We start from the raw sequence: 14,090 nt of genomic DNA on the forward strand, positions 1-14,090 counted from the left end.
TTTTTTTTGAATGTACTTACAGGAACGTACGTTACCAAAGTATAGAGCTTGTTTGGAGAGTTCTCATTCTTATATTTTTTGAACAAATGTGTACCAGACAGCTGTGTTGAGGCTGGTATCCATACACACGTCTGCAGACTCCTTGTCTTTTATGGCGAATGTCTGGATTTGTGTGCTTGAGGGGCAGGCTCTTGAAGCCCACTCTATTGAAGTACTTAATGTGTTCTAGTCAGTACACACATTGGTGGTGTGTTCAAGGGCTGACAGGATGACCCTTAGTTTTCTTCCCACCCTTCTTTGCAGGAGTCACTCTTCCTGGCCTTAGTAGGAAAGGGCATCCATGCTTTTTGTTGTTGCTGTTTTGTTTGTTGACGGAATCTTTTATAGCAGAGACTGAACTCAACTGTATAGCAGAGATTGGTCTTGAACTTCAGATTCTCTGGCTTCTACTTCCTGAGTGGTGAGATTATAGGAACTCATTACATCCAGCTTTCCTTTTTCTGATCTAAAAAGAGATTAAGAGTGTACATATTTATGGGCTATGGAGATGGCCCAGTGGATAAAGAAAGAGCTGCTCAAGCATGAGGATCTGAGTTTGATTCCCTGCGCCCACATAACAGCCAAGTGATGGCATGTGTTTGTACTTCCAGTGCTGCTAGTGATTGTACATAGTCTAGCCACATAATGTATATGTTGTGGATTGGTAATCTAAATCATGCTAATCAAGGTATCTTTGTTTGAAGACTTAGGGTATACTCATTCTCTGAGCAAGTTGCAATTATACCATACATTATTTTCAACTCACCTTAGGCCTGCATTTTGAAACTGTTCTCTAGTTTGACAGAATTTGAAAAACAATAGCTCTGTCTCTGGATAGTGGGTAGCCCAGACTCTGAATTGTGAAACATGGCAAGAAGGATAAGTCCTGTGTTTGCCTTAGCTAGTTCCTCAGGAACTGTTTTCTGGTCTGGTAACTCAAGGCAGAGCCTGCCCCATTCTCAAAGTCTGGGTTAAAGAAGAATCCAGAAGCAGTACAGTGTTTCAGAGTGAGAACAGTACGGGCGACAGGTAGAGACTGGCACAACACAGGTATGAGTAATAACACAGGTTTCTTTCAGTGCAGAACTGTGTGAAGCCAGACGGTCTGCACCAGAAATATTCAGGTGCTACCAATGCAGTGCTTAGAGACTTAGGCCATTTGATCCTTGTTTCCTTATTTGTTAGAAAGAAAGAGTGGGAGTCAGTGATATTCTAATTTAAGCAACTAAGGGAAAAGGTGAAACATTAAGCTGATAGAATATGAGCAAAGACTAGAAATGGCTAAATGATTCAGTGAAGAGAACTTAACTGCTCTATCAGAGGACACGTGTTCAGTTCCCACTATCCACCTCAGGCAACTCACACTACCTGAAAATCTAGCTACAAGGGATCCAACACCCCCTTTTTGGCCCCTGTAGGCTCTATATACATGCATAGAAACCCCACACAATCACACACACATAATTAAAAAATAAATCACGGGACGTAGTGATGTGTACCTTTTATTCCCAGCCTTAGGGTACAGAGGCAAGTGGATCTCTGTGACTTTACTGTTCTCTGCTTTATTGCTCTTGAGGCTCAGCCCTCAGGAGTATGCAATCTCTTTCCTAGTGCTGGGGTTTCAGGCATGCATGGATTTTTATGTGGGTGCTGGGAATTTGAACTGAGGTCCTCATGTTTGCAGAGCAAGGACTCTTACGGCTGAACTTTCATAGTCCCTATGTTTATGTTTTGAGTTTGTGATCTACAAAGCTCATGCTTAAGAACTGTGTAATTGTGTTTAACAACAAATAATCTCATAATATTTTATGTAAGTCTATAGTTTTGGGCCACATTCAAAGCTGTCCTTGGCCAAATTTCTTAAGATCCTCTTTAGTGTCTCAGAAAAAGGCTGAAGTATTCTGTCTTAGCACCTTTATACAGCATTGTCCTGGAGCACTTAACCTCGTGTGTGTGTGTGTGTGTGTGTGTGTGTGTATGTATGTGTGTGTGTTTGTGTGGAGGGGGGTATACACATCACACATGGATTACAATGAAGGAAAAAAGTCTTTGCAGATGTAGGGTCTTGCAAGAGGCAGTTACTCTAAACAGTGAGCATCACTATGGCCCTGATTGAATTCGCTGGTCACAATAGGAAACCAATCTTTTCTCACTAGTAGCAATGAATACTCAGAAATGGTAGTTAAAAATACTACCTACGGTGTCTCTAAAAAAAGTTCTATTGTAATGAAGCCATTCAAAATCATGCACGTCCTAAGAATAGAGCAGTTGGCCATAGTAATATTGCTCTGGCCTCTGGGCATTCATTCAACATAAAACCTGTGAAAACTCTGTGCCATTTTCTGAAGTCTGCCATTTGTTTTCACATCTTTCACTAACTGTCCTCTTCAAGTGTTTGTTGCATCCACAGGGCCTGGAGGGTTTTTTACTTAAGGGCTCAATTTTAGTGTGAATTCATTTCTCATATACAGCAGGGTAGATTTTGTTTTTAATTGAAAGTCTTAAGTCTTAATAGTTTTCTACTATTTAATGGTCTAGTGTCTTTTTTGCAAGTATGTTTCTTGCCATGATCCTGACCTCATAAACCCCAACCGACAGTTGTATTTCTCTAGAACAGGAGGAAAGCTGACTTGTACATATTGGTAGCTTGAAGTTTGACTATGTATTATTTGGATTTTGGAAGTAAGACTGGTCCAGGACTTACCATGCAGACCAGGCTGGCCTAGAGCTTGAAGTTATTTTCTTACCTCAGCCCTCTGGAGACTAGAATTGTACATGTGAACCACCACACCCCACCAAAATCTATGTTATATGACAAAAGTGTTTTAGTTTGAAACTGTGCCCAGAATGTCTGTACTGTTGTTTTGCTAAGACACGCCATCGCAGAGGGTGCAGTTCATCCTCGGGACCGAAGACGACGATGAGGAGCACATTCCTCACGACCTCTTCACAGAGATGGATGAGCTGTGCTACCGAGATGGAGAAGAGTACGAATGGAAGGAGACGGCCAGGTAACACTGTTCACACTGGTTTATAACTTTTAAGTACAAGATACATACAGTTGGGGATTTGTTTGTTTACTTATGAATTTATTGAGCTAGGGTCTTGTTTTACAATCCTGGCTGGTCTAGAACTCAGGATCTAGCCCAGGCTGGCGGCAAACTTGCACTAGTCCTCCTGCTTCTCCCTACTTAGCGCTGGGCTCATAGGAACAAATCACTTGATACTTGTTAATGCCTATACATTTTCTTTTTTTCTTTGCCTTCAATTTATTCCCTTGAATATTCTCATTTAATATGTTATAAGAGGGGGTTATAATAGTGATATTCAGATTGCTTTAAACAAATTTGAAGTTAATATCTTACATAAAGATGTGAAATGCTACACCTTTGTTTTGTGGCGTTATTATTTTTAAGTATAAATTTTGTTTATCACACAAAGGAACAAACTGATGACTTAGTCACATATCATTAAACCTCAGGCTTGTCATGTGATGCAGGTATCAGGTTTTAGTTGATGCAGGCATTAATTAATAATGACTTGATTTGTGGAAATGCATTTGAAGCACTATTTTGTTCTGGTAGTGATTTTATTTCCTTGTTTTTCTTTTTAAAAATCAAGTTTATGTTTGTGGCATTAAAATAAAAAAATGGAATGTCCTTGATTTTTTAGTTTCTCTATATTATTTAATTAGGTGGCTGAAATTTGAAGAGGATGTTGAAGATGGTGGTGACCGATGGAGTAAACCCTATGTGGCAACTCTGTCTTTGCATAGTCTCTTTGAATTGAGGAGTTGTATCCTGAATGGAACAGTCATGCTGGATATGAGAGCAAGCACTCTTGACGAAATTGCAGGTTATATAGTAAACTGATTTTTTTTTATATTTAATATAATTAAATAAAATTAGATGTTATTTAGGCTTAGGCCTAAGCTGATTTTCCCCTTTGCCCCAAAAAAGGACAAATGAAGACCACCCTTGACTTACTGGCCTGAACCATTACTTTTATGTGGGAACTTTTAGTGATTAAGTTGGGAAAAGAGTGATTCTGACATGTAATTTGGGAATATTATCCTGGTTCACCCTGGACTGGGATAGAAGCAAGAAGTCCATCTATTTATTTGAAGTTGTGTGAGGTAGGTAGTAGATACAGCAGTGGAAGCCAACAAGACAGATTTGAAGGATTTTAAGGAGTTAGAGTTGGAAAAAATGGAAAAAGAGTTGTGTTTATTTAATGACTTTAGTCTACAGTTGCTCAATAACAACATCATGTTAGTTGTGAACCAGATACTATGTAGTCAGTGCAGATTGCTCCCACAGAAAAACAGTAGATGGAGTTTTTTGATTTATTAAGAAACCCAAAAACTTAACTGTAATTTGTGGGCTATAAATACCTTGAATTTTATTTGTTAGATTTGACTGTGTTCTGGAGATCTTTGAATTGTCACATCCCATTTGTGTATGAATGACTGAAAAATTGAGTTAGAGTTAGGAATATTGAGTATAGACAGATGAGTCTCCCTTTATATATATTTATAGTTGTCACAAAGTAGAACTTTTATTTTTTTAAAAAGAATGTTGTTACTTATTTTTTGAAACGTTTATACCTGGTATATCAAAGGACCTAGCCTTGATGTCCAGAGCTCACATAGCAGCTTACAACTGTAATTCCAATTCTAGGGCATATGACACTCCCTTCAAATGTCTATAGGTATAGGCTTATGCAACCACATGGTGCACATGCATATATGCCCAGGGGCAGGCGAGTATAGTAAAATAAATAAGTTACTTTTAAAACTTTGTACATATTTGTACAATGTATTGAAAATTGCCCTGACCACACTAATTCATAGAAGGGCACAGGCATCAGGCCTCTCATTCTCCCATTCCTTTTTATTTCTTGACAGAATTTGCTATGTCAGGGATTTGATCATCTTCATTGGTTTTGTACCTCAGGCAGAGTAAAAGCTATCACTTTACTGCCCTGCTCCTAGTCTAACACAGAAGCCTGTGCCATTGAATATTTAGCTAAATAGAATTTACTATTTCTGTTTCATTTTTTTAACTAGAATTTACCATATCTATATAGGAAAACAGCCTCTTTAAAATATACTGTTTAGTAAAATAAGAGTCTCATTCATTATTTCATGTTGGATGCATACTGTTCATATTTATCTTTATGCATATCCTTTCATAGCATTTATATAGAAAACCTCTGAATTTTTTTTTTTTTTCATTGACTAGATATGGTGTTAGACAACATGATAGCATCTGGCCAGCTAGATGACTCCATAAGGGAGAACGTCAGAGAAGCTCTTCTGAAGAGACATCATCATCAAAATGAGAAAAGGTTTACGAGTCGGATTCCCCTGGTTCGATCTTTTGCAGATATAGGCAAGAAACATTCTGACCCTCACTTGCTTGAAAGGAATGGTGAGATCAGTTGTGGTGTTCAGTTTTTCCTAACACTTCTCTAATGGCATTCTAGTATGTAACAGTTAATACGTGTTGTAAGAAAAGTGGTATTTCCACATTGTTATCATTTTTATATATCCAAAATTATCATTTAAGTGTTTCTTTTGTTTGTTTGTTTTTGTTTCTTTGAGATAGACTCCTTCTCTATCCTGGCTGGCCTGAAACTGTGTAGGCTATGCTGGTCTTGAACTTGATTTTTCTTCCTGAGTCTCCCACTTGCTAGAATTATACACCTTACAAACAACACCAGTGTGAGATAGAAAACGCTTGGATGAGAAGAAAGCATTCACTGTTACTAAGATGACATACATTTTTCTTAAGTAGTCTATAAATAAAATTGCTATCTCTTACCCTAAATCACATTTGCTTTTTAAAATTTTGATTTGAGGTTTCTTGTGCAAATTATTTAAGAGGAATAAATATGATCTATAACTTTAACGTTTTTAATTCTAAACACTGAGTTTGAACTTTATGCCTGTATTCGATTTTTTTTTCCTTCTAAATATGCTAAAAGTACTAATCATAAACAAGTGTTTTAGGAACTGGTTTCAGATGTTTATGTGCTTTGTGAAAGGTTTTCAGATAGACAAGTTGGTATCTTTCAGTCCATTGAGAATGAGTTAAATCAGTTCTGCCTTCCCCTTTGGAGGATGATAGCAGGTTTTGTAGGACTTGAGAAGACAGTGGCTTTGTTTTGTAAACTTTACTTTTATATTGTGTATATGTTTTGCCTGCAAATATGAATATGTTCCACATGAGTGAGAGGTTGGACGAGGGTATTGGATCCCCTGGAATGGAGCTAAGGATGCTTGTGAGTCACCACATAGGTGCTGGAAAGAAAGCCAGTTCCTCTGGAGGAGCATCCATCAGGTCTCTCCTTTCCTCCTGCACTCTAAGTAGCCAGACAGGGGTCTGTTTCTTAGAACTAATGCACATTGAACATTCGCCTTGCTTTACTTTCTTTTTTCTATAGTAGGAGTACACCAGTATGGTTCTCATTTGGCTCTTGAAAAGAAACTGGGATAACAAAACCTAGAAAGCCCAGATGCAGATGCTTCTGAGGGTCCTTACTGCATCTAACAGGAAGCCTAGGAGGCTTGCAGTTTATGACAAATGGGACCTGGGACACAATAGCTTTCTGCTCTTTTTGCCCCTGAATGGCTGTTAAGTGGTAGTCTGAGTTATCAGCCACATGCATAAGGCCTTAACATGTCAGGGGTTGACAATCAGCCAGTGTTTGTAGCTCAGAGTAAGATATTTAATTTGGTTATTAAAGAGTCTTTTAATCTGTTTAAAATTATGGCATGGCACATTTAAGGGACTTAGTTTAATTTAGAAAGAAGTTATACACAGGATAGATAGTTCTGGTTTCATTCTTCTATTGTGGTCTCCACTGTGAGAAGAGTGGTCACTCACCTGAAGGACGCTAAAAGGCTTTTAGTCCTTTATGCAGTGTCTCTCTTTATTCTCTCTGTAGTTTAATTTATTGTCAACATAACACAATGATTATTTTTGAATGCAGTGTTATGCTAATTTCATTGCATTATGATTATAATGTAAGCAACTTTTCTGCATGTAGCTCTTAAAAACTAAATATTAGTTGTTTATGTGTTAACAGTTGCCTCTACTAACTTATTTTAATTACCAAACAAATAATGGGTTTATCACACTCTTTATCTTTATTATATTTGACTCTTCTGACCATGTAGCTTTGATTATGCAGATTACAAAAGATTGTTCCATTTCTTATGTAACTACTGTTTGGTTTTAGAAAGCTACAGAAGAGTGTTTCTCTGTTAAGCCACACTTACTAGTAGTACCAGGTATTTTAAGTATAAATATTCCTATGCTTTTGAAATATTCGACTTATTTCTCATTGCTCTTGCCCAATGCTTTGCTTTTAGTTAGCTAATTCCATGATTGTGTATATGATATGTATACTGTGGTAGAAGCAAGACGATGTGCTTTGGATTATTGATTTAAAACTTGATGTCATAATTCTCTTTGTCTCTCACTTTTTTAAAAAAGGACAGGCCTCACTGTGTAATCCTGACTGGCTTGAAATTTGCTTTATAGACCAGGCAAGCCTGGAACTAAGAATTCACCACACCTGGCTATAATTCTCTTGAAAAATAGTTTTTGGGATTTATCTTGCATTTTTAAACTTAAGAGCACTGTGAGAAACATTTAATACTAGTCTTAAGTTAAATTATTAAGTAATTCTAATGTAGGCTCTTTGAGAGATAATGGTCTGTAGATGTTGGTACAATTTAANAAAAAAAAAAAAAAGATATCCATTCAGGCAGGAAGTTTAAGAATTTTTCAGTGATGTTATGGGTAACAATCTGACTGACCTGCTAATCCTCACAGAGAAATTTAAAGCTTGTAATTTGTGGTTTAAATTGAGATTTGTGTTCTCTGTTGCTTAATGCAATGAACATCATTTTGTACTTATTTGTTTTGTCTTAGGGGAAGGCCTGTCAGCCTCCCGCCATTCTTTGCGAACAGGTCTGTCTGCCTCAAACCTTTCCTTGAGAGGAGAATCGCCTTTGTCCCTTCTTCTCAGCCATCTTCTTCCTTCTTCAAGAGCTGGCACCCCTGCAGGCTCAAGGTGTACCACCCCAGTACCCACTCCCCAGAGCAGTCCTCCCTCCACCCCCGACTTAAGTCGCCTGGCCTCCAGAAGTTTCCAACAGACTCAGCCTCAGGCCCCAGAAGTACTGGTGTCACCTGACAGGGATGATATTCCCAGAGTAGTAATCCATCCGCCTGAGGAAGACATAGAAGCACTCAAAGGCCAAGAGCAGAAGAAGGAGGAAAATACTGACTTCACTCCAGGCAACTGTCCAGAGTCCTCCACGCGTGTGCTTTCTGCCTCTGGGTCACTTGCACTGAGAATGCCTGTCAGCACATAGCTTGAGCAGCATATGTAGATAATGCTTATGATTGACTTCTGCATGATTTGTTTTTTATAGGATATTACAGAAAATGGTAAATTTATTAAAGTTAGGTCATAAAAAACTACAGAGAAGGCTGTGTACAAGTCAAACCCTTAAATATATTTTTTCACTGGAATTTTAGAGGTCATGATATTGGAGTGCTTTAGGAAACATTTTTTTGATGTGAACTTAGAAGGGTGGCTTTTCTTGTGCACTTTTAAGGTGAGGAAGCACAGAATGGTAATGAAGAGGCCCCTTTAATTTGCTTTGATGCTTTTCTTTAAAGAATAGTACATCTTTATCTACCTATATGATAGGGTGCCATGTATGTTTATTTTCCCAATCTCTCTGAGAAGATTGAAATTCTCTCATAATTGCATGTAGTCTTTATTTAAAGAGGAGTAAAGTATTTTGGAACACACTTTAGTTTTTTATTTATGATTGTGTTATTCTAGGTTTTCCCTCATGTTTTGCAGAACTATAGGCTCTATACTTAATGGTAAGGGCTGCAGACTTCACATTGTTCTTGCAGAGCCAGAATCTGACTTCTAGCACTCTTGTCAAATGGCTCATGGTACCTGTGACTCCCCAGCATCTGATGCCCTCTGCTGGCTTCTTTAGACCACTCATATGAACATGTTCACAACACACACACACACACACACACACACACACACACACACATAGAATCTTAAAAAAAAAAAAAGAAAGTAAACTTCTAAGGTAAAATTTTTTGCTAATTGAAAATTTAGGTATACATTTTTCTTAATGTCATGAATTTTTATGACAAGATGTATCAGCTTTTCTGAGTAGATGAAATGAAAATGGATGGATTTCTGAAGGTAGAGTAAAGGTCATTACTACTGAAGAAAAGTCACAGGATCAGGCATCATTACTTCTTAACTGCCATTGGTTCTTAGAGCATTCAGCCATTTCTAGCAGGACCCCCTAGAGCCTGATAGGTGGAGGAGGACTATGCCGTGACAGGAAGCTTCAATTCCTCACTAGCCTGAATCTTAGTTGTAGGAACTTTCTACCCAGAAGACTAATTAAGAAGACAGTTTTAACTTAGCTGAGTTTGGAAAGAGAATCTCGGTAGCATGCTTTCGTTTCTTTCCTAAGAACCAGGTCTTGTGTAGCTATGAGTTTCTGATCCTTTAGTTTCTACCTTCCGAGTGCTAGTATTAACAGGGTCATCCTACTGTGCTTGGCAGGTGAAGTGTTCTTAACAAGTGCCTGCCATTTGAAAAAGGGACAGGTTGAAGATGACCAAGCAATTTCAGTTGAACTTTATTTTTTCTTTCTTTTCCTACTGACTTTGCAGCCCCTCATCACAAATTTCCTTGTTCTTAACTCTCAAATCTGATGGCTGAGTTTTTCTAAAAAATGCATTATGTACGTTTTTGTTTTAATTTTCTATAGAATACATTTAAACAGTCATTAATGGATAGGACACAATCACAGTTGCCACCAGAGTTTTAATAAAAGGCTTCTTCATTTTCTTTTGTGGGAACATTTTGAAGCCCCTGATAAGGTTAATTCTTTTCAGCTTTCTTAGGCAAGGAAGAGACACAATTCTGAAACCATAGAGGCAAAGGTCAGACATAGGGATCTTAATGAAATCTCCATGTTAAGTCAGCAATCTCAAAGAGTATTTATTTTAGGAAGTAACTTCTATTTCAGAATTGCTTAATTTATCTAGAGAATTATCTACATGCAGTGCTTTTCATATGAAGGCTTTTCATTTACAATGATACCCTAGTTTGTTACAGAGAAGTAAATATTACAGAGGACTTAAGTCCAGAGTTGAACCCAAATGCCTTAATTTTATATTCAATAATTATAATTGCTCTATTCTTTAAGAATAAACATGCTTGGATATATCTAGCATATCAGATATGCTTGAAATTGTAGCAGTGATACTAATTATAACAAAGGACTGAATTTAACTGAACAATATTAACTGAATTTCTATACAATGATAGATTGTATTATATTACAGTCTTTTCCTCTTAAAATGTTCAGTGTTTGAAACATTAATTAGTTTATATTCTTGAACTAGATCTTTTATCTTTCAAGAAAAATATGTATTTAATGGTACAAATCTGTGTGATGCAACTTGGATTTTAAGTGTTTTGAGATTTGAGCTTTTTATAGAACTCTTTGTGGTCAAGATAAATTAGTATAGGTGATGTTTTTGAGCTGTCTTGCCATGAAACGCTGCTGTTGACTGTTACCTGAAGTGAGCACACTAACATGTGAACATGCATCATTTATAATTCAGACAACAACCATGCTGTTCATGTACTAACTTATAGGCTTGCTGAACCATAGAGATTAGTTGAGCACATGGCTGTAAGTGATGAGTATTATTTAGCCCAATTTCATTGATTATGTACTTTTAATCTTACTTGAAAGACTTGTCTATGGTCTTTTAAGTAGATTTCTTAGGAAGAATGGCAGTAGAAATTAGACATTATTGAAGAAATCAAAATTCTTGAGTAAACTTGTGATTTAGAAAGATTAAATGTAGCTCTTAAATTTTCTGAATTACACTAAGAATTTGTCAGTGGATTCATACAGTATTGATAAGAGCATCCTAGATGAAGCCAGGCCTCACTGAGTTCCATATCATTTACATGGGCTAGGGATATCAAAGTGTGTTATCTAGATATATTTGGAACCATAAGACTCCAGTCTTAGCTCAAATCTTTGGTAGTTCCACACTGATTCATGTTTCAAATGGCTAATGTGTAGATTCTAGTATAAATGCTTTGAATATTAAGATACACAACTTCATCCTGTTCATGTGTTCTAATTCATGTTGCTAGTATGAAGCTAACATCTGCCACGTTTTAACCTCTCACATTTGCTTCCATAATAAACCATCACTTTTAAGGATATGAGGAGAATCAGGCTACAAGGTGGGTTTTATTCTTACTAATTTGGGTTGTGTGTTTTCTTAAATACAGGGATTTTGGCTTCTCCACAGTCTGCTCCTGGAAACTTGGACAATAGTAAAAGTGGTGAAATGAAAGGTAACGGAAGTGGAGGAAGCAGAGAAAATAGTACTGTTGACTTTAGCAAGGTAAGCTGTAGTACTTAAGAATAAGTAGTAATGTGTCGCTTTGTTGCCATTGCTAATAGTCACTATTCAGTAGACTGGTGCACATACAGTTCCATGGCATGCTTGTGAGGTGTACGGACAGAAACTGGGATAGGCTCCAAGTATTTGGATAACTACATGCTTATAGTTTCAGCGGTTGAGAAGACAATTCTGTAAACAGTGCGGCATTTTTTCTTTGTACCTGCTTATCAATACCATGATACTAGAATCATTTTGAAGAGGTTTTTTGGGAGTGGCATTTGTAGCACAAACAGTGCCTTCTTCCTGGACTGGACTGCATCCCAGAGTTGCTACTAATGCATGGCGTTAGCACTGTTTGGAATGCCACTAGGAAGCATGGATCGATAAAAACAACAGCAAAAAGCTGTGAATTTTGTTTTGTTTAGATAAAAATTAAAAAATACCCCACAAAGCAAACAAACAAATAACCCTTATTAAGACCAGAACAGAGCAGTAAGCATAAGTGACAGCTGAGTTTCAGGACTGCTTTCTTCCAACAACCACATTGTGGCTCACAACCAGCTTTCATGGGATCCGTCCGATGCATTCTTCTGCTCTGTGTCAGAAGAGAGCTGCAGTGTACTTGTATAAATATTAATAAATAAATAAATAATACTGAAGCCAGGCAGTGGTGGTGCACACCTTTAATTCCAGCACTTGGGAGGCAGAGGTAGGTGGATTTCTGAGTTTGGGTTGAGCCTGGTTGAGTGAGTTCCAGGACAGCCAGGGCTATACAGAGAATCCCTGCCTGATGGGGGGTGGGGGTGGGGCGGGGAGACTACTTTCTTATTGGTTGGGGCAGGTAGTGTACTTTTAATGTGGTGCCTGTTGATTGACTCATGCAATATTAACTTTTTTTTGGGTCATCCTGGAGCACACTCTGTAGACCAGGCTGGCCTCAAACCTTGAGATTCTCCAGTCTCTGCCTCCCAAGGGCTGGGATTAAAGGCATATATTACTAACATTTGTACATTTTATAACTAAGGCTTTGTTTTAAATGCCAAACAGGATCCATTTTTTGTTGTTGTTGTTTTTTTTTTTTTTTTTTAAAGCCTTCTATTCTGTTTTACAATCTGTACACAAATCACACACACCTCACTGAAAACAAGTTGAAATGATTTGTATTGGAGCTTTGTGGAGCTTTGTGCTTTTACATTAAAGAAAACTTGCCAGTAGGGATTTTGACTGTTCTGAACATGTTCATGTGGGTATGCCAGCGTATGCCTGTAATTCTAGTTATCCAAGCAAGAAGCTCTCAAGTTTGTGGCTAGCCTGGGTTACATACTGAGCTTTAGACCACCCCAAATATCTAAATACTACTAAATAGCAAAATCTTGTCAAAAACAAAACAGATGATAAAAGGCTGTCACAGCTGTCACTTCTAATGTCCCTTGCTGTAACTAGTGCTGTTTCAGATTATCAGAAAGTTTCCCTAGCTAAACTGGAGTTTATTCTTTGTTGGTGAATAAGTAAATGACTGTAATTTACATTGTATAAATCTTCTCTGGGCATGGCAGATATGGTTGATTTCTGTTCCTCTGTCACAGTTTTACTTTTTTACTTGGCCTATTCATGTATACCCTCCCTGTCTCTCGTTGGGCAGGAGTCAGCCTCCTGGCACTGTAGTTGTGGCACACTGGGTGTGGGACTCAAGAGGCCGGCTGTAAGTGCTGGTTTTATCTTTTAGTAGATAGTGTTGTTAGTGGTTGTTTAGTAGCTTCTCTGAGCCTGTGTATGAATGAGAGTCCCACCTACTCTGGTATCATGTTTGTAGCCTTTGTAATTATACACAGACAGCTGAGTCTCCCTTACACATTGTTCCATGTTTCATCAATCAAGGCTATAGATTTTCTTTGTAAATGACATTTTTTTTCCATTTAAGGAAAATTCTAGGAAATGATATATATATTTTTTAAAACGAGAATTTATAAAGATATATGAAACAATAAGTCTGAATAATAGAAAATCATGTAATGAATATGATGAATATGTTTTAGCCCTGTGTATAATTTCATTTCATGAGCCATCGTTAGTTTGTGCACTGTATGTTCTTATCAGTTTTTAATGAATAATCTATTCATTGAAAAAAATGTAAGTTTATGTTTGGTTATATAGAGCTTTACAATAGTAAAGGTTGTAGTTAGAACAATGAATGGGGAGTTTTGCTTGCTTGCTTTTTTTTTTTTTGTATTTGTCTACTCCATTATTCATATCTGTGAGAAATTTGGTGTGTTTTCATCTTTTAGATCTCACATTTTGATTACCAGTAGTAGTCTTAAAATCATTCTTTCATTTATTTCTAGGTAATCATATTTATAAATTACTTATTTATCAATAGGTTGACATGAATTTCATGAGGAAAATTCCTACAGGAGCTGAGGCATCCAATGTTTTGGTAGGAGAAGTGGACTTCTTGGAGAGACCTATCATTGCATTTGTGAGACTGGCTCCTGCAGTTCTCCTCTCAGGGCTGACTGAGGTCCCTGTGCCCACCAGGTAAAAGCAGTTTTT

General features: G+C 37.4%; 1 protein-coding gene across 5 annotated transcripts in view; it reads left to right on the plus strand.

Annotated features, from left to right (window-relative positions):
- Positions 1 to 14,090, plus strand: part of Slc4a7 (solute carrier family 4 member 7) — a 91,272-nt gene that overhangs the window by 26,009 nt on the left and 51,173 nt on the right. For 2 of the 5 annotated variants that reach the window (XM_021181295.2, XM_029468782.1), the window contains exons 4-9: positions 2,912 to 3,050; positions 3,734 to 3,894; positions 5,283 to 5,471; positions 7,983 to 8,351; positions 11,425 to 11,540; positions 13,918 to 14,075. In XM_021181295.2, coding sequence (XP_021036954.1) covers positions 2,912 to 3,050; positions 3,734 to 3,894; positions 5,283 to 5,471; positions 7,983 to 8,351; positions 11,425 to 11,540; positions 13,918 to 14,075 — 1,132 coding nt within the window. The remainder of the gene's footprint in view (positions 1 to 2,911; positions 3,051 to 3,733; positions 3,895 to 5,282; positions 5,472 to 7,982; positions 8,352 to 11,424; positions 11,541 to 13,917; positions 14,076 to 14,090) is intronic. The other 3 variants (XM_021181294.1, XM_029468784.1, XM_029468783.1) reach the window with 2 other exon arrangements.

Source organism: Mus caroli, chromosome 14, assembly GCF_900094665.2.
Source record: "Mus caroli chromosome 14, CAROLI_EIJ_v1.1, whole genome shotgun sequence".
NCBI lineage: Eukaryota > Metazoa > Chordata > Mammalia > Rodentia > Muridae > Mus > Mus caroli.